The 26,196-nt window shown below is 54.8% G+C and overlaps 3 protein-coding genes across 5 annotated transcripts in view; 2 read left to right on the top strand and 1 right to left on the bottom strand.

The window, feature by feature from the left end:
* The window catches only part of LOC122393844 (acid phosphatase type 7-like), a 51,962-nt gene extending 37,410 nt beyond the window's left edge, over positions 1 to 14,552 (top strand). The window contains exons 7-10 of the mRNA XM_043390256.1: positions 272 to 417; positions 749 to 920; positions 3,202 to 3,339; positions 14,279 to 14,552. Coding sequence (XP_043246191.1) covers positions 272 to 417; positions 749 to 920; positions 3,202 to 3,339; positions 14,279 to 14,374 — 552 coding nt within the window. The 3' untranslated portion in view covers positions 14,375 to 14,552. The remainder of the gene's footprint in view (positions 1 to 271; positions 418 to 748; positions 921 to 3,201; positions 3,340 to 14,278) is intronic.
* LOC122393845 lies at positions 5,785 to 13,516 on the top strand. Of its 3 annotated transcripts, none has more exons than XM_043390257.1 (3): positions 5,785 to 6,086; positions 8,087 to 8,355; positions 11,509 to 13,516. In XM_043390257.1, exons 2-3 carry the CDS (start codon positions 8,100 to 8,102, stop codon positions 12,471 to 12,473), a joined length of 1,221 nt encoding a protein of 406 aa, XP_043246192.1. In that variant the 5' UTR covers positions 5,785 to 6,086; positions 8,087 to 8,099; the 3' UTR covers positions 12,474 to 13,516. The 3 variants fall into 3 exon arrangements, with proteins under 3 accessions (XP_043246192.1, XP_043246194.1, XP_043246193.1); XM_043390259.1 differs by having other exon boundaries at positions 8,091 to 8,355; XM_043390258.1 differs by having other exon boundaries at positions 8,097 to 8,355.
* Positions 14,553 to 15,508: 956 nt separating the features above from the next.
* The window catches only part of LOC122393847 (acid phosphatase type 7-like), a 102,847-nt gene continuing 92,159 nt past the window's right edge, over positions 15,509 to 26,196 (bottom strand). Inside the window, exons 9-10 of the mRNA XM_043390261.1 lie at positions 17,832 to 17,969; positions 15,509 to 17,170 (exon numbers count right to left, since the gene is read on the bottom strand). Coding sequence (XP_043246196.1) covers positions 17,081 to 17,170; positions 17,832 to 17,969 — 228 coding nt within the window. The 3' untranslated portion in view covers positions 15,509 to 17,080. The remainder of the gene's footprint in view (positions 17,171 to 17,831; positions 17,970 to 26,196) is intronic.

A 26,196-nucleotide genomic window follows, 5' to 3' on the forward strand; every position in this document is an offset into this window, starting at 1 on the left:
ACCGACAGGAGGCCAACAGGCCGGAGAGCCGCGCGCTGCGTCCCTGGTGTTGGCCCGTGTACTGTATTGACCCCACCCCGTCTGGTACCGACAGGAGGCCAACAGGCCGGAGAGCCGCGCGCTGCGTCCCTGGTGTTGGCCCGTGTACTGTACTGACCCCACCCCGTGTGGTACCGACAGGAGGCCAACAGGCCGGAGAGCCGCGCGCTGCGTCCCTGGCTGGTGGCCCGTGTACTGTACTGACCCCACCCCGTGTGGTACATACCGACAGGAGGCCAACAGGCCGGAGAGCCGCGCGCTGCGTCCCTGGCTGGTGGTGTTCGGCCACCGGCCCATGTACTGCTCCAACTTTGACGACGGAAACGACTGCCTGAGCAGCGCCGACCTGCTGCGAGTCGGTATCCCCGAGCAGGGCATGTAAGCGACCCAGCGCGCAGGCCACGCATGGGCTCAATGACGGGCCAGGGCGCGACACTGTCCGGGTACAGCTCATCGTAATTCGTAGATAAATACTGAAACAAAGAAACAGTGAATTAGACATACCTCAGCGAATATATAATATCGTAGACGAATACTGATAATTATATTCCTCGGGCGATATAGCCTAGTAGCTGGTGCGCCCTGCCTCTCTAAATGATCATGAACTATATTCCTCGGTAGGAATTACGCTGAGCCATGACTGTTCGAACCAACAGGTGCTGTTTAAATGTGTGCTAGCTCCGCTCTCAGCGGCGTGCCCCCGTTGCAGTCCCGGCGTGGAGCCCCTGCTGATGGAGTACGGGGTGGACCTGGCCCTCTGGGGACACGTGCACGCCTACGAGCGGCTGTGGCCCGTGTACGGCAGCGTGGTGATGAACGGCACCGCCGAGGAGCCCTACACGAACCCGGGCGCGCCGGTGCACCTCATCAGCGGCTCGGCGGTGCGTCCGCCGGCCTATACAATATACATAGTATACACTATAGCTGTCGCGCCGACACGGCGTCAGAGACGGGGTCCCTGGTTCACTGGAAATTTGTTCCAATCTGCACGGCAAAGCACGGTGAAGTGAAATCCCAGGACCTTTTTAATGAAAAAAAAAGCTTGTTAGGGAGCATGCCCCCTCAGCATCTTAAAGGTAGTGTGCCAGCTTTCCTGGACCGTATGGAGTTAATGGCCCAGTTAAGGAGAACCGGATTTTTAGAACTTATCCATGCCTTCAAAACTCATGGAAACGTCTTAAATTCTTCAAATTTTGAGTACCCCAGTGCGAAATTCGCCCCGACGGGTTGTCGGTCGTACCCCAACCACATTTCACACTACTATGAACAACAAATGCACACACTGAAATCGCTATTACCGATAGGCTCATCCAATCAAGTTTCGATAAACCCGTTCATCATCATCTCCTGCAGTTTCGAACACGCCTGTTAGGTGGTGCGGTAGACCGCGCCCAAAGCCAGGGCCCCGGTAACGCGAGGTAGCCGAGTCGGGGCAGCGTGCGCTGACCCAAGCCGGGGCCGCGCGTCCTCCCGGTGTCATGTGATAGCCCGGGGCTGCCCGCGGGGATGCGGTAGACCGCGCCCAAAGCCGCGGCCCCGGCTTGGGTCAGCGCACGTTGCCCCGACTCGGCTACCTCACGTTACCGGGGCCCTGGCTTTGGGCGCAGTCTACCGCAATGGCTTCTCTTCTGCTCATACTTTGTGGTGCGGTGGTGGTGTGTCGGGCCGCGCGCTCTGACTTCGGCCAAGAAAAATGCGTCAGCTGATCATTGTCATTTCTGCCACTTTCATGTGGTGAGATGGGGTCATAACTTTAGAGACGGCTGTTTCATATCAATTATTTTACATAAAATAATATTTCAAACCATAAATTAATGTTCGACAGTCAAATTAAAGAAACAATACCAATACAGGCTTACAGTTTAAATTCGACATTGTGTTGTCTACGATTAGACAGCTGATAACTCATTCCCGTACGTCGTAACTCTATAATGACCTTTGCTTATTGTCATATGTGCGCCGCATTCGTGATTGTTGCCGACGCCTGTTTGCAGCTCGGCCCACTACAGTTCTTATACATATCGAAAAACCGATAAACTTTTAGGCGAAAAAAGCACTATTTTAGGCTCATTTTTGATTTTTTTGCGATATTAGGTAAAAACAGAAGCTTCTTATCCTAGGAAAAATAAAATGGGAAATCATTCGAAGGTGGCACACTACCTTTAACCCTCGCATGTGTAGGGGTGGGGGTCGGATGGACCCCTCCCTGATTTTTCGCGAATAACTCGCGCAAAAAGCGGCCGATCGCAACGAAACTTTCAGTACCCTCGAGTTGATCAATTTTACACCTACTCTGAAAATTTCATGACCCTGACCCAAGTGAACTTTGATCTGTGACCTACTTCTCGAGGCCATGTTTGGCCGAATCGCGATTCGGCGTGCGTCGGCTCGCATTAGCCGCGCGTTTGCAAGCTTTTCGTGGTTTCAAACGTTCAAACATGTGATTCGATGCTGCTCCCATGCATTAGGGTGGATGTCAAGGTCACCTGAAGGTCAAGTCAGTCATTGACCTTTGGTGATCTCGGTTCACTTTTCAGAGTTTTACATGTTTCTCGACTAGTTTTTTTTAGCTAAATTCGAATTTAGAAACCATTTGAACATTTACGAAGTAGGTTTGGTGCCTTCGTAACATGTTACGAAGCTATCAGAGGCGGTTGACACCTACTACGAATACCCGCCACGACTGGTTGACCTGACCTGACCCGACCTGGTCTAAATGCTTAAAGACATCATCTGTGATCAAAACTAACACGATATTCGTAATCAGCACCCCGAAAAACCCCATAGCAGTCACACTTTACGACTTCCTAACAGGTCCCATTTTCCCGGCTTTTGGGTCATTGACTTAACATGGAAGGTCAACCAATGAACTAGGACCTTAAAATTGGGTATCATCGGCTTCTTCTCGTGACGGGCAGCACGCTCGTTTATTCCGCGAAGCTCTAGCTCGATCAGGGGCCAAACAGCAAGGGGGTCCAACCGACCCCACACCCCTGCACATTAGAAGCTGGCAAACGCCGCACACATGCGAGGGTTAGACTACTTTTCTGTCCCAGCCAGTGTTGTGGTCTTACTGCCATCACCGAACAGGTACAACGCTATCAGGACGTGAGAGCTGAGCCTGCTACCCCTGAGCGAGCTCTGACTCTGTTGGTGATTCAGGGCGCTGCGAAGCACGGCTCGTACCCAACGGAGACGCCTAGGGAGTACTCTGCCTACCGGTCCATCGAATACGGCTTCACCCGGCTCACCTTCCACAACAGCTCCCACCTCAACATCGAGCAGGTCTCCGAGGACCAGGTGAGCGCTTCCGCCTCAGCAGGTCTCCGAGGACCAGGTGAGGGCTTCCGCCTCAGCAGGTCTCCGAGGACCAGGTAAGGGCTCCCGCCTCAGCAGGTCTCCGAGGACCAGGTGAGGGCTCCCGCCTCAGCAGGTCTCCGAGGACCAGGTGAGGGCTCCCGCCTCAGCAGGTCTCCGAGGACCAGGTGAGAGAACACACCAAAGCAGCTCCCACCTCGCACTCAGCGGAAGAAGAAAAAGATCTTGCAAACGAATGCATTAATTAATCCTCTTCACTTTGGTATATATATTGAGACGGGTTACACAGCACATTGGGTGGACGCGTTTCGTCTAAATGACTTTTTCGACACCCTCTCGGAAATTAAAACAATACAAACACACAAGAATAAAACTAGCACAGCAGTCTCACACTCTGTTGAAATACAGCATGCTAAGAATGCGCATTACTACAAATGATAACCTTCGATAAAAACTATTTGTCGGTACACAGTTACTGTTACATAATCATCGACGAGAATAAAAATAGCACACTTATAACGACTCGAACGGTAAGTTTTTTAAGTCAAGTTTTTAATGCTGAACACTGCTGCTGATTTTGCCCACTTAATAAACCCTACCCTGGTATTGATCGTATCGTTCGTTGTAATAAATGCCGCTTCGGTCGCTCTCCGACATCCCTTGTTCCCACAATTCGCTAACACTTTCGCCCCGTCCCAATTTGGCAAATGACTAGTGGAATGTGCGTGAACAACAAAGGCACTGTGGTCGGCGTCGTTTCGTATGTCTCGCTTGTGCTCTTTTAATCGTGTTTGGATTCCCCTACCAGTTTCTCCAATATAAGATTTGTCGCAGTTACCACACGGTACCTGATAAACTACGCTAAGTTCTCTATTTCTAGAAGTTTTCTTTTGAGTTAACTCACCTATCTTCTTTCCAGTGGTCAGTGCCACCTTGAAGCCTGTCGTTTCGAGTTTCTGAGTGATGCTTTCGGCTACTTTTGAGTTCGGTATTGAAATAAATCGTGTGTCTTTCTTTCGAGCTGTTTCGTTCCTCGTTTTGTTTCGAATGTCTAAAGCCTTCTTTTTCAAACGAATGAGAAGACCCTTTGGGTACTTCAGCTTCATGAAAGATGAAAAGATATGCCGGATTTCGTCATCGAGATATTCTTCGCTGCATATCCGGAAAGCCCTTAAAAAGAACCCCAAGACTATCCCACTTTTGACCCTCTCGCTATGGCCTGAAAAATAATGAACGTAGTCTTCCTTATTTGTAGGTTTACGATACACTTTGAATTTTGCATGACTACCACAGATGAGTATGTTCAGCACAGCGGGCTAGCTATGGGATCGCCTCTGAGTCCGGTGGCTGCTTGCCTTTATATGGAGTGGCTAGAAAAACACAGGTACCAAAATATCATGGGTGAAAATGTATTGTGGGTGCGATATGTTGACGACGTCTTAGTTGTAGCGCCAAAAGACATCGACTTGAAAACGAAACTTGACGAACTGAACGCAGTTGACCCAAATATCCAGTTCACTATAGAAACAGAGAGAAACGGCTCCATTCCCTTCTTAGATACCGAAGTAGTACGAAGTGGTAGTCATGCAAAATTCAAAGTGTATCGTAAACCTACAAATAAGGAAGACTACGTTCATTATTTTTCAGGCCATAGCGAGAGGGTCAAAAGTGGGATAGTCTTGGGGTTCTTTTTAAGGGCTTTCCGGATATGCAGCGAAGAATATCTCGATGACGAAATCCGGCATATCTTTTCATCTTTCATGAAGCTGAAGTACCCAAAGGGTCTTCTCATTCGTTTGAAAAAGAAGGCTTTAGACATTCGAAACAAAACGAGGAACGAAACAGCTCGAAAGAAAGACACACGATTTATTTCAATACCGAACTCAAAAGTAGCCGAAAGCATCACTCAGAAACTCGAAACGACAGGCTTCAAGGTGGCACTGACCACTGGAAAGAAGATAGGTGAGTTAACTCAAAAGAAAACTTCTAGAAATAGAGAACTTAGCGTAGTTTATCAGGTACCGTGTGGTAACTGCGACAAATCTTATATTGGAGAAACTGGTAGGGGAATCCAAACACGATTAAAAGAGCACAAGCGAGACATACGAAACGACGCCGACCACAGTGCCTTTGTTGTTCACGCACATTCCACTAGTCATTTGCCAAATTGGGACGGGGCGAAAGTGTTAGCGAATTGTGGGAACAAGGGATGTCGGAGAGCGACCGAAGCGGCATTTATTACAACGAACGATACGATCAATACCAGGGTAGGGTTTATTAAGTGGGCAAAATCAGCAGCAGTGTTCAGCATTAAAAACTTGACTTAAAAAACTTACCGTTCGAGTCGTTATAAGTGTGCTATTTTTATTCTCGTCGATGATTATGTAACAGTAACTGTGTACCGACAAATGACTCGGTTATAATTGACAAGTTATAACCGATTTTTTCGCGACTCTTCGAGCGTCTCGTCTACTGGAGGCGGCCCGGGATCGGGCCACCGGCGAGCACGGGCTTACGGCGGCCGGGCGGCCGGGCGGCCGAGGCCCCCAGGCGGCTGGGGCGTCGGCGCGTTGGCAGCCTGTGATTGGTGGAGCGGCCGGCCGCTCAGCGGTGTTGGCGCGGGTTTCGTTGCGGCCGCGCGCTCACTTTGGTTGAAGACGTCCTATCGGTTCGTTGACGCGGTGCTCTGTTGTTCTCGCGTTCTTTGGTGCGTCTGAGGGAGGACGAAGGTATGTGTTCGTTTCTTTTTTGGCGGTTCTTTTTGTCGTATAATTGTGGCCGTTGAGATTGTTTGTCTTTTTGGTAATTTTTGGAGGTTACCTGGGCAGGTTTGGCATGGTAACTGGCTGGTCTTTGGTTTAGAGGGGGGGTCAATGCGAAGGGGGGGGGGTCTTCGGGTAGGGTGGGTTCGGACAGGGCTGGTTCGGGCCGGGGGTGTCTGTTAATGGGTATCACTGACGGGGGTAATTAGTGGTTATGGGTATGGGCCGGGTCTTAAGGCTATTTTTTTTTTTCGTTTTTTTTTTTTATGGGGTAGGGGCGTGGTATTATCGGCGGGGGCTTACTCCTACCGATATTCATGGTAATTTGTTGGGTAGGTGTAGCGGCTGGAACGCTGGACCTGGTCATTCTGCGCTCTATTGGAGCGGAGTCAGCCAATTCATTCGCGGGGTGGCAGCTCAGGGTGGCGGACCTGGCCGGGTCAGATGGTTATGTGGTTAACCCCAAGGGCCGGTTTCCACCAATGTTTGGTGGCGGTTGAGGGGTGTTAGGGCTGTCGCCTCGTTATGCCTGGTGTTGGTTGAACTGTGGTTCCCATACGGGTGAGCGGCTTCTGGCGTAAGGTTTCCCACGCGAGAGCACCCCGCGGATGGTTGGCTGGTGGTGATGTTTGGCCCTGTCAATGCGTTATGCTCCGCTCATTCATAATGGTTGCGAGATGCTAGGGTCTTGATATGGGTACTTGGTTCGGGGTGGAAGGTTATGCATTTATTCTCCTTTCCCTGAGGGAGTGGAATGTGCCGGGTACGTTTGGGTCCTAACATGGTACCTAGTTCGGATACTTTTCCTTGGTGCCTTGGGGGGGGGGGTCTCCCGGGGGCGGTGGGGGGTGAAATCAGGGAAGGGTTTGTAGGGTTTGGGGGGAATCTTAAGCACGTGTATTGGGGAAATGGGGATTTTCCCATCCAGATAGGGGTTAGTGAAGGGCGGTCTTTGACTGGCTCACGTCCCTCCTCAGATGAGGCTTTTAGTGCTGGGGTCCAGCCACGCCAACACCATGCGGCGGGCGTTGGCCACCGTGGGTCACCGCGGCGGTCATCATGTGGCCGCGGTGGGGATCGGGGGAGCGCGCCTGGGGTCCACGAGGGACCGCCGGCGACTGGTGCGCATCGCTGAGGAGGAGCGGGCGGAGGCGGTGCTCCTCCTTCTAGGCGGCAACGACCTCTGTGCTAGGGATTGTGACCTGCGAGAGATGGCAAGGCAGCTGATCGAGCTTGGTGGGGAGCTGTGCGGGGCCGGCGCCAGGGTTGTATATTTTTTCCCGTTCTTGCCCCGCCAGGTCGTACGGGGGGTTTCTCCGGAGCTCTATGAGACGAGGAGGGCGGCGGCCAATAGGATTTGGGCGTCCCGGTTTCGCGGTCCGCCGGTGACATTTGTCAATATGCCGGTGGATGTGGGGATGATAGGTCGGGATGGTGTCCACCTATCGGGGAGGGGGCAGCGAGTGGTGCTGCGGGCGGTTGGTAATATACTAAAAGAGGAAGCCTAGGCCACGCTTGTTTTTCATACGCCCGGGAGGGGGTGGGGGGAGGGGTGGGGCAGGGGTGGCAGGATTGGGATTGAGGCGGTTTCTAGGGGGGGGGGGGCTCGTCTCTGCGGTTTTTCTGGATTCTGGTCCAGGTGTCTTTTATGCAGGTGAGTGGGCCGTGACGTTTTTTCTTTGTGAGGGGGGGGGGTCTCTAGCTTTAGCTCCGTCGGTGTGGCGAATGTTTTAAAGATTTTCCGCGTTAGTGTTCGCCAATGAGTTTTGGTGATTACACGAAAGGTTTCGTTACAGGCCCATTCAGCCACGTCTGTTACTCGAAATGTGGAGAGCCGATAACTTCATCGTGAGGGATGCTCCTTTTTATGCTACATGTTTTTTCTTCTCCCCCTTTTTTGGGATCTGTCTCCCTTTTTTCTCAAGTAATTTAAGCATTTCTCTTACGTGTTTTTTTTTTCTTTCATGGTTGACGGAGCGGATGGCACCGGCTCGGAAGCGGCGCCGGACCGGCGTCGCTGAAGACACACCGGCGACCCGGCGCCCACGGCTGGGCCGGACTGTCTCTCCGGAGCCGGCGCCGGCTACGGAGGTGATCCCGACTCAGCAGCCTGCTACGTCGGCCGAGGCGACTCAGGCTTCGCGTGACTCCGCCGGGACTGCCGGAACGGACCTGCAGGAATTACAGCGCATCGTACGGGAGGCGGTAGCCGAGGAGGTGGCACGGGCGATGCCAGGTATGTCGTTCCATGGGCATGAGCCAGCCCCGTTTTTGTCCGGGGAGGTCCCAGGGGAGCCCAGTGGAGAGGGTGATGGAAGGAAGGAGATCAGTCAGTGGCCTGTGTCGCCGTCACTGCGGCAGAAAATTTTGGCTCACAAATTTGTGGACATGAAAGCGCTGCTGGGCTCCCACGAGCTCCCGGGTGGTGGGGAGGAGGAGCAGCTCGTGGTGGCTGAGGATGGTAAAATAACATGTCGGGCCCGTCAGGGAGCAGCGATGTCTGTCACTTTGTGGGCGAAGGCTTTCGCCCGTTACGCCACCGTGTACAGCGCTGAGTATCCGGAGGAGGCGGCCAGCCTTTTCGGATATATGTCCACGGTGCTCAATCTGTCTGGCCAGGGACTGGGTACAGCATGGAAAGACTACGACGAGTCATTCCGTAAAGCTAGAGAGCTGGACCCAAGTCGGTACCCGTGGCACCGCTCGTCCCCTACCATCTGGATGGCGTCTGTCGCGCGGGGCCTCGGTTCCGCACCCATGAGCACGGGCAGGGCAGCTCAGTCGGCCCCGGCGCGGCGACAGTCTGGATTTCGGTGCTGCTTTGCATTCAACTCCATGCAGGGCTGTCTGCGCCCCAGCTGCACGTTTGGCCACCGTTGCATCAGGTGTGGAGGGGATCATCCTGCCCCTCGATGCCGCGGGAGTGCTCCGCCAGGCGGTATGCCAGGACGAACGCCGCAAGGGGCACCGGGGCGCTGATCATCAGTTTTCTCCAGGGCTACAGACGACGGGCGTTTCGGACACTGATCCGGGCAGCTCGGTGGTCTGCCCGGAGTTGCCCATCCCCACGGCTGGCCCGGGCAGCTCGGTAGTCTGCCCGGGACAGGCCGTCACCACAGCAGACCCGGGCAGCCCGGTAGTCTGCCCGGGGCATCCTTCTGCAACGGCCCAGGGCAGCTCGGTAGTCTGCCCGGGGCAAGCCAGCTCCTCCGTGGACCCGGGCAGCCCGGTAGTCTGCCCGGGGCATCCTTCTGCAACGGTCCCGGGCAGCTCGGTAGTCTGCCCGGGGCAACTCATCTCAACGGCCCAGGGCAGCTCGGTAGTCTGCCCGGGGCAAGCCAGCTCCTCAGTGGACCCGGGCAGCCCGGTAGTCTGTCCGGGGCATCCTTCTGCAACGGTCCCGGGCAGCTCGGTAGTCTGCCCGGGGCAACTCATCTCAACGGCCCAGGGCAGCTCGGTAGTCTGCCCGGGGCAAGCCAGCTCCTCAGTGGACCCGGGCAGCCCGGTAGTCTGTCCGGGGCATCCTTCTGCAACGGTCCCGGGCAGCTCGGTAGTCTGCCCGGGGCAACTCATCTCAACGGCCCAGGGCAGCTCGGTAGTCTGCCCGGGGCAAGCCAGCTCCTCAGTGGACCCGGGCAGCCCGGTAGTCTGCCCGGGGTTTGCTCATTCTGCGGTGGCCTCGGGCAGCTCGTTAGTCTGCCAGAGGGTGGAGGCCGGTGGGGCAGTTGGGGGTACTGGTTTGGTGCCGACGAACAACGCGGTTTTGTTCTTCCCGCCTGCTGCGTCAGGGACTGCGTCCAGGAGCCCAGGATCGTCCGTTCCAGGCGGGACGCCGGCGTCTACGAGGAGTCATTTGTGTTTTCCCCTCACTGTGGGGAGTGGGAGGGGTCAATCTGTTTTTCCTTTTGTAAATGTGGCCATGCTCGATAAACTCCTTCAAGGCTATGATGCGGCCAAGAAGAGGTACCTCATGGAGGGGTTTGTGCATGGGTTTTCCTTGGAGTGTGATGTGTCAGTGTCTGGGGATTGTGGGCGGAATTTGTCATCATGTGACATGGCGCCAGGGCAGGTGGATAGTTACCTTGCCAAGGAAATTGGGTTAGGCAGGGTAATTGGGCCGTATAGCGCTGTCCCGTTCGACAGGTGGAAAATTTCTCCGGTGGGCCTGGTACCGAAGGCATCCGCAGGCGAGTACAGGGTCATTCACCATTTGTCTTACCCCTGCGGTGACTCCGTAAATGATAGCATTCCCCGGGAGTGTGTGTCTGTCAGTTACGGGTCGGTTGACGACGCCGTGTTGTCAATCATGGAGCGCGAATCGGTCGCATTTTTAGCTAAATGTGATCTGGAGTGCGCCTACCGCATCCTCCCAATCCGCCCGGAGGAGCGGGGTCTGCTTGGTTTTCGCTGGCGAGATAAATTATATTTTGATTGTGCCCTACCCATGGGGTGCTCCTCAAGTGCTGCGATTTTTCAGAGATTCAGTGATGCCTTGGTTTGGATAGCCAAAAAGAAATTTGGTTGTACGTCCATCGTTAACGTTTTGGACGATTTCTTGTTCATTGAGGATTCGGAGTGTTTCGGGAAGCTTGCTTTGGGGAGTTTCCAAAGGATGACTGATTTATTAGGCGTTCCGCTGAAGGCTTCAAAGACGGTGGCGCCTTGCACTTCTCTTACGTTTCTCGGTCTCGAGCTGGACACAGCTCGGCAACAGATAACACTGCCTCGCGAGAAGGTAGACTCCATGCTTTGTGATGTGGAAGCCGCGGTGCGTAGGAAGTCGATTACTCTGAGGGACCTTCAATCTGTTATTGGAAAACTCAATTTTGCGTGTCTTGCGGTTCCCATGGGCCGGCCGTTTCTTCGCAGGTTAATAGATTTGACCCGTGGAACTTTTGTGGGTTGGCACCGAATTAGCATCACCACTCAGGCTAGGAAGGACTTGGAGGCATGGAGTATTTTTTTGCGTTCCTTCAATGGACGGTCTATGTTCTCCCATCGGTATTGGGATGAAGCGTTGGTGATTGAGGTGGTCACAGACGCGTCCGGGGCCGTGGGTTTTGGGGCTATCTGTCAGAACTCGTGGTTGTTGGGTGTCTGGCCCCCGCAGCTGGTACGGGAGTCTATAGCTGTTAAGGAGGTCGTCCCTGTGGTGCTTGCTTTGCATACCTGGGCATCGCGGTTGAGTGGTCGGTGTGTCCGTGTTGTTTCTGACAATATGTCCGTTGTGTGTGCGATGAACGCTCAGTCGTGTAGGAATCCTAGATTGATGGGTTGGGTGAGACGTCTGTTTCTGTTATGTGTGCTACACAACGTTCAGGTGTCTGCTGTGCATGTCAGGTCGAAGGCGAATGCATGCGCTGACGCGCTCTCTCGGGGGCTTCCGCAGCGTTTCAGGGGACTGATGCCCGGCGCAGATCGGGAACCCACCCCTTGGGACTGGTCGGCCTTCGGCGACCTGCTGTAGTAGAAAGTCTCATGGATTTTGCTATCGCTCGCTCCACGAAGACCGCGTATGGCAAAGTGTGGGAGAGCGTAGCTTCGGTCTGCGAGTTCACCGGGAGCCAGTGGTTCCCGATGTCGGTGGGGGCTGTTTTGGACTATCTGGCCTTTCTTTTCGAGGAGGGTCGCAGTGCTTCGACCATGTACTCTCACGCTTCGGCGATCGCTTATGGTCACAAGCGTAGGGGCCTGGCCGACCCCACGGTGGATTTTCGGGTGCGGCAGGTTTTGGCAGGGGCCAAGAAACGGCGGCTCTCGATGGATGCGCGGAGGCCGCTTTCGCTGGACGAGCTGGGACAGCTGTGTGATGCCTTGTATCGATTGGGTTTGGACAGGTTGGAGCGACTGGCTTTTAGGGCAGTCTTTTTGTTGGGTTTCTTTGGGCTGCTGCGGCCTGGCGAGCTAGTCTTGGGGGCTAGCCCAGGGCACACTATACGCATGTCCGATGTCAAGCTGGCTGATGGCGAGCTGAATGTGACTATCCCATCCTCCAAGACTGCAGCGCGGCCGGCTACCATCAGTTTGCAGGCACGGCCGTCTTTTGCGCTGTGTCCCGTTCGCGCCGCTTTTGAGTTTGCGGGGGCGCGGGGTGCGGCCCCTGGCCCGTTCTTCTTGGACAGGTATGGGGTGCCGATCACGTCGGGTCGTCTGTCGACGATCATGAAGCGCGCTGCGCGGGTCGCCGGCTTGGGCGACGCGGGAGTTTCAGGGCACTGCTTGCGCATTGGTGGGGCCTCTCACGGAGCCCTTAAGGGCCTCTCGGAGCTGCAGCTGTCGGTAGCCGGCCGTTGGCGTTCCAACGCAGTCCGTCGTTATGTGCGACGAACCACCTCTGTTCTGAGTGTCACGTAAGTCTCTGCAGGTGTGACCGTGTGTTTGGTGAATCGGTGCGGGGTCAGGTCAGGTGTTTCATTTGGTTGTTGTACGTCTGCGGGTTGGTCCTCGCTTCGGCAGCTTGCGTTTTTGGTGTGTGTTTGGAAGTTACACGTACTCTGTACTCCATATCTGGTGTGTGGGGGGTAATATATCTTTGTTGGCAGCTTCCCTGTTCCCATGCTGGTTCTTCCCGTGGACTTCGCGCCGGCGTGAGGTAATCGCTTCCTTCTGCAAGGTACGTACTTAGCTGTGGAGATCGCCGATCCACCTTGGCGGTGGTGACGGCCATTACAGTTTGGCGGGTTCTGTTTCCCCCGCAGTCTTGCGCTTTTTCGCTCTGTCCCCCAGGGGCGATCACCGGGGGGGGGGGGGGGGGTCCCTGTAGTGGGCGCATTGGTGTCTTGGGGGGAGGTCTGTATTGGTGGGGGACACCATTGCGCCTCGCGGTGGGGGGAGGGGGAGTGGTAGCCCGTTAGCTGGGCAGTCTCTGGTGAGACTTGTGTTGTTGTTTTTATCCTGTGTGTTTCTCTTGGGCTGAATATACCAATAGCCCCTGTTGTACAGTTGCGGTGTTTTTATGGGGATGGCTTTGGGGTATGGATGGCGCGACAGAGGTTGGTCTGAGTAGCCAGCTAAGACCCCCCTTTTTGTTTTTTGACAGCACGAAGAGGAAGAGAAAAATGACTCGGTTATAATTGACAAGTTATAACCGATTTTTTCGCGACTCTTCGAGCGTCTCGTCTACTGGAGGCGGCCCGGGATCGGGCCACCGGCGAGCACGGGCTTACGGCGGCCGGGCGGCCGGGCGGCCGAGGCCCCCAGGCGGCTGGGGCGTCGGCGCGTTGGCAGCCTGTGATTGGTGGAGCGGCCGGCCGCTCAGCGGTGTTGGCGCGGGTTTCGTTGCGGCCGCGCGCTCACTTTGGTTGAAGACGTCCTATCGGTTCGTTGACGCGGTGCTCTGTTGTTCTCGCGTTCCCCGCCCTCCCACCACTACTTGGGGGTCTTTTTTTTACACGCATCACACTCGTAAATAAAGATGGGTTTTTTCCACAAAATGTGGTTTTTCCCCAGTTAGGTCCCCCGGTTTTTTTCTAGTTAGGACTTTTTCCGGGGGAGGACACACACGACACGGGTGTCTAGGTCGGGGGGGGGGACACCATTGCGCCTCGCGGTGGGGGGAGGGGGAGTGGTAGCCCGTTAGCTGGGCAGTCTCTGGTGAGACTTGTGTTGTTGTTTTTATCCTGTGTGTTTCTCTTGGGCTGAATATACCAATAGCCCCTGTTGTACAGTTGCGGTGTTTTTATGGGGATGGCTTTGGGGTATGGATGGCGCGACAGAGGTTGGTCTGAGTAGCCAGCTAAGACCCCCCTTTTTGTTTTTTGACAGCACGAAGAGGAAGAGAAAAATAGTTTTTATCGAAGGTTATCATTTGTAGTAATGCGCATTCTTAGCATGCTGTATTTCAACAGAGTGTTCAGTGTGAGACTGCTGTGCTAGTTTTATTCTTGTGTGTTTGTATTGTTTTAATTTCCGAGAGGGTGTCGAAAAAAGTCATTTAGACGAAACGCGTCCACCCAATGTGCTGTGTAACCCGTCTCAATATATATATTTGTCTATTACTACTCACTTTGGTATGCCAACAGAAAATGGATGATTTTCCATACGTCAGCGTCCATTTGAGTCTGTGCACAGATGAGGTCCCACTTTGGTACCGCATTGCGCTTCATTTTAGGAGCGCTATGTGACATCTCGCGCTGTCATTGGCTGCCGTGTGTCCTCAGGGAGGGGCCATCATCGACTCGACCTGGCTGAAGAAGACGGCCCACGTGCCCTACCACCAGCTCACTAGGACGGAGCGCGGCTTCCTGAAGCTGTAGGTGGAGCTGCAGCTTCTGGCGGGCGTGGAATAGAGATCGGTGCTGGTCGCTTTGCTTCAGTGTCTTTGTTCATTCGAATTCCTGCTGTTGATAGGAATATTTCGTCAATCGGACATATGTGGTCGAAAATGTTGCCTACTGATGTGCCATGACGTAAAATACACTGATTAGTGTAGAATAGGCCCTGTTTGACCCCTCCCCGTGCCGAGCCCCGATCAGGGCCATCCCGTTTATTCGTGAGTCGTGGTTGCTGGAAACGTCTCAATGAAACAGAGTTGAAACTTGACCCTGACCTTTTACTTATCCGAACCTTTGGTGTCCAGCTTATCTTGGGTCACTGACGGTCCAGGAGACATTTTGATTATATTTATCTCTATCAAGTTCATGACTACATAATTTGTAGTTTTCTGAGAAATTTTCCTAAAAATCATAGAAATTATTTCCTTTCAATTTCTCGGATGTGATGTATATGGAAGTGAAATGCAAAAGCTATGATGATTACCCAGCCAGCAAATTTGGTCTGGGCCGTAGCTGGTTTTATTTTGGCTAGCTCCGGCATTTGCTCCGGCCGAAGTACGGGCAAGGTCTGGGGCTGAACTGGAGCTGACACACGACCCCAGAGCTCGCCCGCACCACAGCCGTATCAGCCGTGCAATACCTCAGCCGTACTTCAGCCACAGTAAGCCAGAGCAGCAGCGAGGCAGCCGGACCTGGCCGTGGGGAGCCGGACTTGAGCCGTGGCAGGGCGCCGAACTTGAGCTATACTTGGCGGTCCGAAACCATATCAACTCGCGAGCGCTACGGCAAAGGCTGGCTAACCGGAATAGAGCAATATCGACCCAAACCCCGGCTCTGACGGCGTTCCGTTTATACCGGCCCAAATCTGGCATGACGGAGTTGCCCGGGCAAAACGGACTTGACCAAACCAAATTGCTGACTGGGTAAATGCTTTTGGGAGTAGGTCGACGATGAAGTACATAGGTAGATTCTCCGAACAGTGCATTTATACTGATCAAAACCGGTGCAAAGTGATGCGGGCGCGGTCCTTCTGCGACCTTAGACCTTCCTTACGTTTACCACTTACCAGATAATAAAAACGATCATTATGTACAAAGGCGGGAAAATAAACAAAACTTCAACAACAAATTGTATTTTAAGAGAATCAAATAGCTGATAACATTGTAGCTACTTATTATGCGAGGCATATCATTAAAGTCGATTCAGCGAAGTAATTTATAGGCACCCAGCAAGTCAATAAAAGTGGAGTCGTGCCAAGTGTCGGACTGCTAACATTGTAATAACATCGACACAGTGGCCAGGATGGCACTCGAGGCAGCCGCTCTCGGGGTCTGGCGCCACCATGAACACTGGCAGAATCACCCTGGCAGAGATATCTGCCGAATCCATTTTGTCTATTTAACTAATGTTTACCATCATTACTTCATGTTTCATACCTGCACATGGTTTATGGTGTGTCATTAGCCGTTTTCACGATGTGCTACCTGGCGAAGGCACCAAGCTTGATCAAATCTAACCAAATTTCTTTTACAGCAAATATCTTTATATCAAGAATTTATTTCAATATTTTCCTCGAGGATACCTTATGTATGAAGATGTGACAAATTAGCATATTAGCAGCTATAGGCTGACAAACCTAAGAAAGAACGGAGCTAAGGCACCTCGAAGCACCTAACACGTGCATCGGACGTTGGAGATAGCCTACCTGTGCTTAAATTTACAGAAATTATGTCGGGCATACTAGAAGTGATCTATAGAGGCACGTGCACTAACAACTGTTAGGCTTTAAATCCATTTTTTCTTAGTTTTGTCAGACTATAGTGCAGCTTAAGCCAAAAAAAAATAATAAGAATCAACTAAGAACCTAATTTAGCCAAATCACACCAATTGTGATCAAACGTGCCGCTGTGAAAACGGCTAAAACAATGAAGTAACTTAAAATACAAAAGGCGTATTTTATATTGCAATTTGTTATTGAAAGGTATTTTGTTAAATGAAAACTAAATCCAATAACTCATCTTAATTTTAAACTTGTATTGTATATAACTGTTTTCTGAAAAGGATATAAATAATGAGTGGTACTGAAGAAATGTACTTTGGCTCCGATATATTACCCGATGATTCGATTGACCTTAAATCAACTGATTTCACCACCGTTCGACCATTCACCAAGAGCGGAACACGAGTATAATATTAAGCCTGTAAAGCTTTTGAAAACCTGCGAAGCGATAAAAGTCCATCCCCGATCAGAAATGGGAATACTCTCGGTCTTTGTTACCGCCCTCGATCTTGGTTCTAAAACATCGTGAGAAATGTCTGTATGGTACAACGTGCATATCAATGAAATAATCAACTCCTGTTACATTAATGAGCCCATAACATACTGGCATCAGCTCGTACATGTTGCAATTTTTTTAAAATATCCCCCTTAGCAGCAACAGCTACAGGCTCCCCGAGTACAGTTATGAATCACAACGGTTGATATTTCTATCAAGTGGGTACGGATTAAGCTCGTATTCTACGTAGACAAGGCAGACCCCTATACATTTGTTTTTAGCTCACGCTTGCTAAGGGAAGGCCCACGCGCTGTGCTTGTGACGCCGATGTATGAACTCTGCTGATTCCGAGAGGCCGAGGCGCTGGTTCGGGTGACGGGGACGCGCCGCCGGCCGCCAGGTGGGCGACTACCTACAGGTAGCCGGCACGCGTCTGTCTCAGGTCGCCGTAGGCCTTGTGGGTGTCCTTGCGGATCCAGAAGTCGTCGATGATGGCGCCGTCCTGCGAACACGCCAGTCGGCCAGCCGGTCGTCAGTCACAGACGCGCCAGTCGGCGGGCTCCGGCATGGGCGCCGGAACGGGGAGGGCACCGTGCCCCCCCCTTTGCATTTTAACATTAGCCCTATGGGCGATGCATGGAAAGAATGGGACCCAAAGTCGGCAGTGCCCCCCCCCCCTTAACCCACGAGCCGCTGGGGGGGGGCATAAAGTTGCCCCCCTTTACGTTTTGTGAAATATCTCCGAAACCTGATGAGCTACGAACGTGAAACTTGGCATAGCTTCAAATGAATACCTAGGTAATGTTTGAGGAAAGTTTGGTGGTTGTAGCACCTAAGATGACGTCACAGTGACGTCATAAAGTTTTGTCGTTTTCCAATATGGACCGTTTCTGATGACGCTGAGCATGAAACTCAACTGTAAATGAACTAGACAGCACCTGCTGTCATCCTAAAACATCTAACTACACTTCCATCTAGTTTCTGACCAATATATAATCGACCCTTTATATTCGGTCCCATATATCTGATGTATCGTGAGGAATATGAGAGTCGCAAATCTATAATTTCACTTATGACGTCACTGTGACGTCATTTCAAATGGGATCGACAGGTGGACATGACGTACCTTGTCGTCGGACCTGCTGCAGGTGGACGTGACGTACCTTGTCGTCGGAGACCTGCTGCAGGTGGACGTGCGAGCCGTTGTGGAAGGTGAGGCGCGTGTAGCCGTAGTCGGAGCTGCGGAACGCGCTCCAGGCCGGCACCGTGGCGTTGAACGGGTCCACCCGCTCCTTGCAGCCCTGCACAGACACATACGGGCCGAGGCCGTGGTAAAACACGAGCGTGAATATAATGTTGAACAATGTCAGCCATTTCGATCCACGACAAACAAATTTCCTCTATTTACGCGCCCGAGACGTAAGGGCACCATCGCGCGCCCGCCGCACCGTCTCCTCACTTCTTTTGCTAGATCGCCCATGTCGAAACGATGCTGTACCGTAGGTCGTTCACGTTGTTTTTGGGCTCGGAAGACTAGGTTTTACATGATATACCAGCTCAAGAGCCCATGACATGGGCGTCGAAAGCGGGTGGGGGGGGGACAGGGAGGACGCGTCCCCCCAGTCGAGGGATCTGGGGAGACGTCCCCTAAAAAAAATCACTGATGAATGTTTTAAAATCGCTATTTGCAACGGATATTCACAATGCAGCTAGGTTAACAGAAATCAAGCTTATTTGAAAGAATGCTGATGCTGGTCAGTTCGACCGTACACAAATAAGACCTCAGGTACTTCATCAGCTTATGACATTCGGACCGGTCAGAGACCGGTAGGCAAGGGCAGCGCCACAGGGGAGGGGACGGAGGGACTTCTCCCAGGCCACGGAGTGGAGGGTTATCCCCTACCGTTTTGTTTATTGCTTTCGGTCTAATGCTTTTAAATGCTTTTTTCTAATTCAAACACATAAAGGGTGCGCAAAAAGTTCTGACCCAGTTCTGTACTTCGATAAACCAATGCAATCGGAGTGGATATTATCAACGCTAACACCAAATACTGGTTTGCATTATCAAAGCAGATGCTTTCACTCGCCTCATGCGCGCTATAACCCCCTTACCGGCAATGACCTTCTCCACACGGAGACGGAAAGACTTGCATGTCTTGATGATGTAGGTGGGGTCCTTCGTCTCCCACATCTTCATGATGTGTGCCTTCAGGGCTTAAAATTGGGATCTGACACTCCCTGGAGCTCATCTTGCAAAACGCTCTAGATGCTCATGTATCATCAACGCTATAGGCCTGACAGCTCTTCCCGCGAAACCTTTTTTTGTCGAAAACGGCAAAACATGACGTCAGTCTGACGTCATTTGCGGCCAACCTATCATAGCCTTTGAAAAATTTTGGTCACAATGTGCAAAATTGATGCCCGGGAGGGTACTGAAAGTTTGGTGACGATCGATCGGCGCAGCGGTTCTGGAGATAGGTATATCGAAAAGTCTGAAGGGGGGGCAAAAATTAACCCCCCACCAGGGCACGGGTTAAGAGTCTTGAGGCCAGAGTGCTCAGCGACCAACAACCAGTGGTGAACCCAGGAGAGCAGGAGTGGCGGATGTGCGCCTCACATTTCACGCGCCCTCTGGGGGTCTTGGATTTCCACGCCCTGCTGGGGAGGGGGTGAGAGGGCGTTTGAAGTTTGAAAAAAAAACTTCTAACTCGCCTCCTGGGTCACGTAACAATATGCGAAAGGCGGCGTTCGAAAGAGCGTCAAAAATAATGACGAAACGATTTGGTCACGTTTTTGGTCAGGTCAAAGGTCAGGGCACCAGAGTTTGAAGGCCAAATTTTGAATTCAAATTTCACTGATTTACGGGTTGAATGTCGACACTTTTAAAGAAGCCGACGCATAACTCAGGAACCAATAGAGTTACAGCGCTACAAAAAGCACAATCGATATCCTTAGCGCTCTTTCGGAATATTTCTCGCAGATTTGACCTATCGTCAACGGTTTTGCCTGCAGGGGCAAAACTGCCAAAATAGACGATTTTTGCCGAAACAGTTTTTCTGCAATAACTTTTGACGCAAGCCTTGCACGAGCTTACCTTTACCGGCACCGTGTTCCTCTCATCAAAACACATAGGATGAATAACAATTTGACCTTGAAAGGTCAACTTGAGAAGTTGACCTCAGGTCAAGGTCATGACCTGACCGGAAAGGGTCATGGTGCATATCAGTCGACCTGTATCGTCGAGTTTAACACTTCTTAGGCGTTTTCATCGCTCTAGCATAGCATGCATCTATCAAAGGTTATTCGCGAAAAACTGTTAGATAGATACCTACCATTCGTGACCTCAGGGGCATAAACAGGGGGTCACGGGTGCCATTTTCATGTTCAGTGCGTCAACGTTACTTGTAATTATGTGTTTGAAAGTGTTTAGAATGACTTTCGTCCAAAAGAAGCGCCTTTGAATTTTCTCCCAATTGGGAGAAATCGGTGACCTTGGGTTACCGATATTAAATTCCGAGATACGTAAACATTTTGTACGTACTTACATAGGTAGGCTCTGTTGCTACCTATGTAAGTACGATCGCTGAGAGTTTCAAAGCGATCGGTCACTCGGTGTAGCTATGTCAAACATTACCTAAAACCTTTTATGAGGTGAGGTCACTTGAAGTGACCTGGTAAACTGACCTTTAATGACCTTGGTTTGAAATTTTTTCAACAACAAGTGTAGAATTGATGCATGATAAGGTGTGCCAAAAACGGCGGTGGCCGTTTTTTGAGATATTTGTGAAAATCACGGGAGGGAGGTATTCACCCCCCCCCCCCCCCCCCCAGCAGGGCGCGGATCAATATAGGCAGAGGACGGACGCATAAAAAATGAGCTAGGTACACTGTAAGCATTGGAGACAACTGTGTTAACTGGATGCACAAATTAGCTGATAGGTGTGCGCCAGTCCATTTCAAAATAAAGTGACTTTTTCTATGGGTAAATCTTTGTGGCGCACCCAAAGCGCGATCTCGCCGTCGATTGGCTCTAATTGACCAATAACTATTCAGAGGACCAATCGAATAGGAAGCTATGGCCCACGGTATTCCTCCGAGATACCACAGTGACATTGCGTGTTCAATGTACGAGTATGTACATACATGCGGCTGATAGACAACCCTGTGTTACCGGCCGACGACTCTACAGAACGACTCGCTCCCATGGTAGCAACGTGTAGCGACGCGATGGCCAAAGGTACGCACATTCCGAAATGGCCTGGTGGGATTCATTGGAAAACGGTTGCCTCCAGGAATGGACACCTCCAGCCACCCCACACATCCAACCACACACGCGGACGCTCCCGTGAGAACTGCGCATAGTTAGGCGCGCCTCCCCCGCTCGATGGCCGTGAATAATTGGTGCCGGCACCGGCGGCGGTCCGACAGGCCGGGCAGTCGGCGCCGACGACAGTCAGCGCGAGGGAGCGGCGGGGGCTGCCAGTGCCGGCGTCCGGCCGCGTGCCAGTTCACCGCCGCCGTCCGGCCGCACCGCCGGCGGTACTCCGGAACAGCAGAGGCTCCCAGCGGTACTCCGGAACAGCAGAGGCTCCCGGCGGTACTCCGGGACAGCAGAGGCTCCCGGCGGTACTCCGGGACAGCAGAGGCTCCCGGCGGTACCCCGGGATAGCAGAGGCTCCCAGCGGTACTCCGGGACAGCAGAGGCTCCCGGCGGTACTCCGGGACAGCAGAGGCTCCCGGCGGTACCCCGGGACAGCAGAGGCTCCCAGCGGTACTCCGGGACAGCAGAGGCTCCCGGCGGTACTGCGGGACAGCAGAGGCTCCCAGCGGTACTCCGGGACAGCAGAGGCTCCCGGCGGTACTCCGGGACAGCAGAGGCTCTCGGCGGTAGTCCGGGACAGCAGAGGCTCCCAGCGGTACTCCGGGACAGCAGAGGCTCCCGGCGGTACTCCGGGACAGCAGAGGCTCCCAGCGGAGCGCTACTGCGGGACAGCAGAGGCTCCCAGCGAAGCGGCCGACACTCCTGGCTTCGAGCCGACAGCAGACGCCCTCAGTACAGTAGCAGCGGCGACTTCCCCGCCGACAGCGGCCTTCTTCGAGAGATTGGCGACTCCCGCTGAGACAGTGCCGGCTCTCCGGGAGATCGGCGCTCCCCTCCCAGGCAGCGGCGACTCCCCCGCCGACAGTGGCTCCCTCCGAAAGATCGGCGCGGCCCGACGGTCACCGCGCCGGTCCTCAGACGCCCGGTGGACTGCAGGCGCCCCACAGAGACCGGTCGGCACGGGCGCCCCACAGAGACCGGTCGGCAAGGGCGCCCCACAGAGACCGGTGAACACGGGCGCCCCACAGAGACCGGTGGACTGCAGGCGCCCCACAGAGACCGGTGGACTGTAGGCGACCCACAGAGACCGGTCGGCACGGGCGCCCCACAGAGACAGGTGAACAAGGGCGCTCCACAGAGACCGGTCGGCACGGGCGCCCCACAGAGACCGGTGGACTGCAGGCGCCCCACAGAGACCGGTGGACTGTAGGCGCCCCACAGAGACCAGTCGGCACGGGCGCCCCACAGAGACCGGTCGGCACGGGCGCCCCACAGAGACCGGTCGGCACGGGCGCCCCACTGAGACCGGTGAACACGGGCGCCCCACAGAGACCGGTGGACTGCAGGCGCCCCACAGAGACCGGTCGGCACGGGCGCCCCACAGAGACCGGTGGACTGCAGGCGCCCCACAGAGACCGGTGAACACGGGCGCCCCACAGAGACAGGTGAACACGGGCGCCCCACAGAGACCGGTCGGCACGGGCGCCCCACAGAGACCGGTGGACTGTAGGCGCCCCACAGAGACCGACCGGGTGCCAACGGCGCCCGGAGCCAACGCGTCGGACATGCGGCGGTGCTCGGTCACGTTTTTCCGATGCACGAGTCGGCACAAACTGCTGTTTCTCGTTCTCCTGGCCGTCGTTATAGCGACAAATATCGCCGTGCTGATGTTCAACAAAAAAGGTAAGCTAGCTATCACCCCACTCACTTGCCTCAAAACGTAACGGTTAGATTGGAAATTGTAGTCATTCCACTGTCATACATTCCTTATTTCGCTCCCACCCCTACTCCCGGGAGGCAGAACCGCACATAATTGCCCGTCTAATCAATGCCCCATTGAGCATATTTAGGGTGAGACGGCTGAGAAGCCATTTTACATCCGACACACAGATTTGTGACTGAAAGCTGCTGATGTGCTTCAAAAAGATTGTGCTATGATGCCCGACGCAGATATCCGAAATCATAGTCGATAGTTAGTCTTTATTTGTTTCGGCGGTCTGTCTCGACTGACCTCAACCCTCTCTGCCCACAGAGCAGAGCCGCCGGGGGCTGGCGGCGCGGCGGCCGTCGGGCGTGCCCTCCGCGCCGGCGGCCAGCAGCCGGGCGCCGCCGGCGGCGACCTCCACAGCGCGGCCGGCCGCCGCCGCCGTGCTGGTCGTGTCGTACGAGGGCGCCGGCGGCTCGGCCGTGTCGCACCTGCTGAACCTACTGCCGGGCGTGTCGCACCACCACCAGCCGCTGTCGGCGCTCGACGAGGAGGGCGCGCACAGCGGCACGGCGCCGCTGCCGGCCGGCGCCCTCTCCGACGGCCTGCGGCTGCTCGATGACACGCTGCACTGCAACGTGACGCGGCACGACCGCCTCTTCAGCGCCGAACACCTGCTCCGACAGCACGCGCTGCGCACCGTCTTCCTGCGCACCTGCGTGCCGAACAACGTCTCGGTGTCGGCGTGCCTGGGGCGCGTGTGCCGCGCCGCCGGCACCGTGTCGGCGCACGTGATCCGGCCGATGGTGGCCGACCTGGCGCCGCTGCTGTCCCGCTGGCGGCCGCGACTGCGCCTGCTGCTGGTGCAGCGCGACCCGCGCGCCGTGCTGGCCAGCCGGCGGCGGCGCGGCCGCGGCCTGCCGCTCACCACCGCCGACCAGTGGCGGCACGCGGCGCGCCAGCTCTGCTCCCGAATGCTGCACGACGTGGAGGCGAGCGATCGCGAGGAGGCGCTCCAGCCGGGCCTCAGGAAGGTCGTCCTCTTCGAGCATCTGTTGGAGGTCCGTACCAGCGCCGCACAAACTCACTCATGCTCACATAGCTCAATCGATTCAGGTAGAAGCGTTCTGCTTTCCTCGCGGTCACACACCAGCGGACCCGTCCGGTGCCGGCGGTGTATGACCGCTGACTGCTGACCGTTGTATGATTGCTGACCGCTGACCGGTGTATGACCACTGACTGCTGACCGCTCACCAGTGCATGACCGCTGACGCTGACAGCTAACCGGTGTATGACCGCTGACTGCTGACCGCTGACCGGTGTATTTATGACCGCTGACCGCTGACCGCTGACCGGTGTATGACCGCTGGCTGCTGACCGCTGACCGGTGTATGACCACTGACCGCTGACCGGTGTATGACCACTGACCGGTGTATGACCGCTGACCGGTGTATGACCGCTGACTGCTGACCGCTGACCGGTGTATTTATTACCGCTGACCGCTGACCGGTGTATGACCGCTGACGCTGACCGCTGACCGGCGCCCGTTTCTAGCGTCCCCAGGAGGTGGCGCGGCTGGTGTACGAGTTCCTCGGTCTGCCGGTGAGCCCAGCCCAGCTGGCCGCCGTGCTGGGCCGGGCGGCGCTGCGGCCGCCACGCGCCGACGCCTGGCGCGCAGAGGTGCCCGAGCCGCTGGCGCGCGCCGCCGACGCCGGCTGCGCCCACTTCTACGACGCCAGCATGTACTCTGCGGTGGCGGAGAGCGGCGACCTGCAGCGCGACGGCGCGCTCCACGGCGGGCTGCCCGGGCGCGGCAGCGACGTCATCTGAGATTCGGCCGGACGGACGGACGGACGGACGGCCGGCACAACGCTAAGGCTGACGCTCCTGCGCGGAGAGGTCCAAACGCGCGGCCACTCGCAAGGATAGGTACCCGTACTTTAGAGCGGGTCTCGGGGTGCATCCTCCGTCCGAGTTCTCACGGGGTGCACTCGGCGCACTGTGCAGTGTCGCTGGCGGGGCGGTGCACTGAGTGTGCAGTGTAGCTGGCGGGGCGGTGCAGTGCAGCTGGCGGGGCGGTGCACTGAGTGTGCAGTGTCGCTGGCGGGGCGGTGCACTGAGTGTGCAGTGTAGCTGGCGGGGCGGTGCAGTATAGCTGGCGGGGCGGTGCAGTGTAGCTGGCGGGGCGGTGCACTGAGTGTGCACTGAGTGTGCAGTGTCGCTGGCGGGGAGGTGCAGTGTAGCTGGCGGGGCGGTGCACTGAGTGTGCACTGAGTGTGCAGTGTCGCTGGCGGGGAGGTGCAGTGTCGCTGGCGGGGCGGTGCACTGAGTTGCAGTGTAGCTGGCGGGGTGGTGCACTGAGTGTGAAGTGTCGCTGGCGGGGAGGTGCAGTGTAGCTGGCGGGGCGGTGCACTGAGTGTGCACTGTGCAGTGTAGCTGGCGGGGCGGCGCACTGATGTCCGCCATTATTTGCCACTGACCAGTCCTGTTATTGACCCAGTGATTGCTGCATCCCAACTGAGACGCCGCACTGCAAACGTACCTGTTGACATCACCGCTGACCAACATGCTGAAATGACACGGCAAATAATAGCCACAATGGACAATAATAATGCACAACGAGACACTGACACATAGTGTTGTAGCTAAATTTAGCAGCTGCGCTCGCCTGGCGTCTATTCTATAAGAGTTCCACTCCACTGCCCGGCCGGCGCCACGGCGTGCCACCACGGCCACAGGGTTGGTATGTATGTATGTACCAGTGGACGACAGGACTCGTGTAACGCCGTGAACGAAACGTGTGATTGAGAACAGGCCAGTGGACGCAATGACTCGGTAGCACGGTGGACGAATGAGCTGAAGAAGCGACCCGCTAAGTACGGTTTCCGATAATCCGAGTTGATGTGCACATTAGCAAACCGTACGACAGTGAGCGCACGGTCCAACCGGCCTGCACCCGACAGCCATCGGTGAGTGTTTGCCGACGCGGCGGGACGGGGCGGGGCGGGGCCAGATCGGTGTGGCGTGCCAATGCATACCGACTGGCTCCATATACCACCCGACGGACCGACGTGGCGCTCCCATGCACACGGACAGGGTACACAGTCACACACACACACACACACACACACACACACACACACACACACACACACACACACACACACACACACACACACACACACACACACACACACACACACACACACACACACACACACACACACACACACACACACACACACACACACACACACACACACACACACACACACACACACACACACACACACACACACACACACACACACACACACACACACACACACACACACACACACACACACACACACACACACACACACACACACACACACACACACACACACACACACACACACACACACACACACACACACACACACACACACACACACACACACACACACACACACACACACACACACACACACACACACACACACACACACACACACACACA

The sequence above is a fragment of the Amphibalanus amphitrite genome, unplaced genomic scaffold (assembly GCF_019059575.1).
Source record: "Amphibalanus amphitrite isolate SeventyFive unplaced genomic scaffold, NRLGWU_Aamphi_draft 000557F_arrow, whole genome shotgun sequence".
In the NCBI taxonomy this organism is placed as follows: domain Eukaryota; kingdom Metazoa; phylum Arthropoda; class Thecostraca; order Balanomorpha; family Balanidae; genus Amphibalanus; species Amphibalanus amphitrite.

Bases quoted from the DNA above. Each gene is read 5' to 3' on its own strand.
- LOC122393845 (XM_043390257.1), top strand. From the start codon at position 8,100: ATGGCACCGGCTCGGAAGCGGCGCCGGACCGGCGTCGCTGAAGACACA. The intron at 8,356-11,508 runs GTATGTCGTTCC...GGGCTTCCGCAG, and splicing joins GGTGGCACGGGCGATGCCAG to CGTTTCAGGGGACTGATGCC.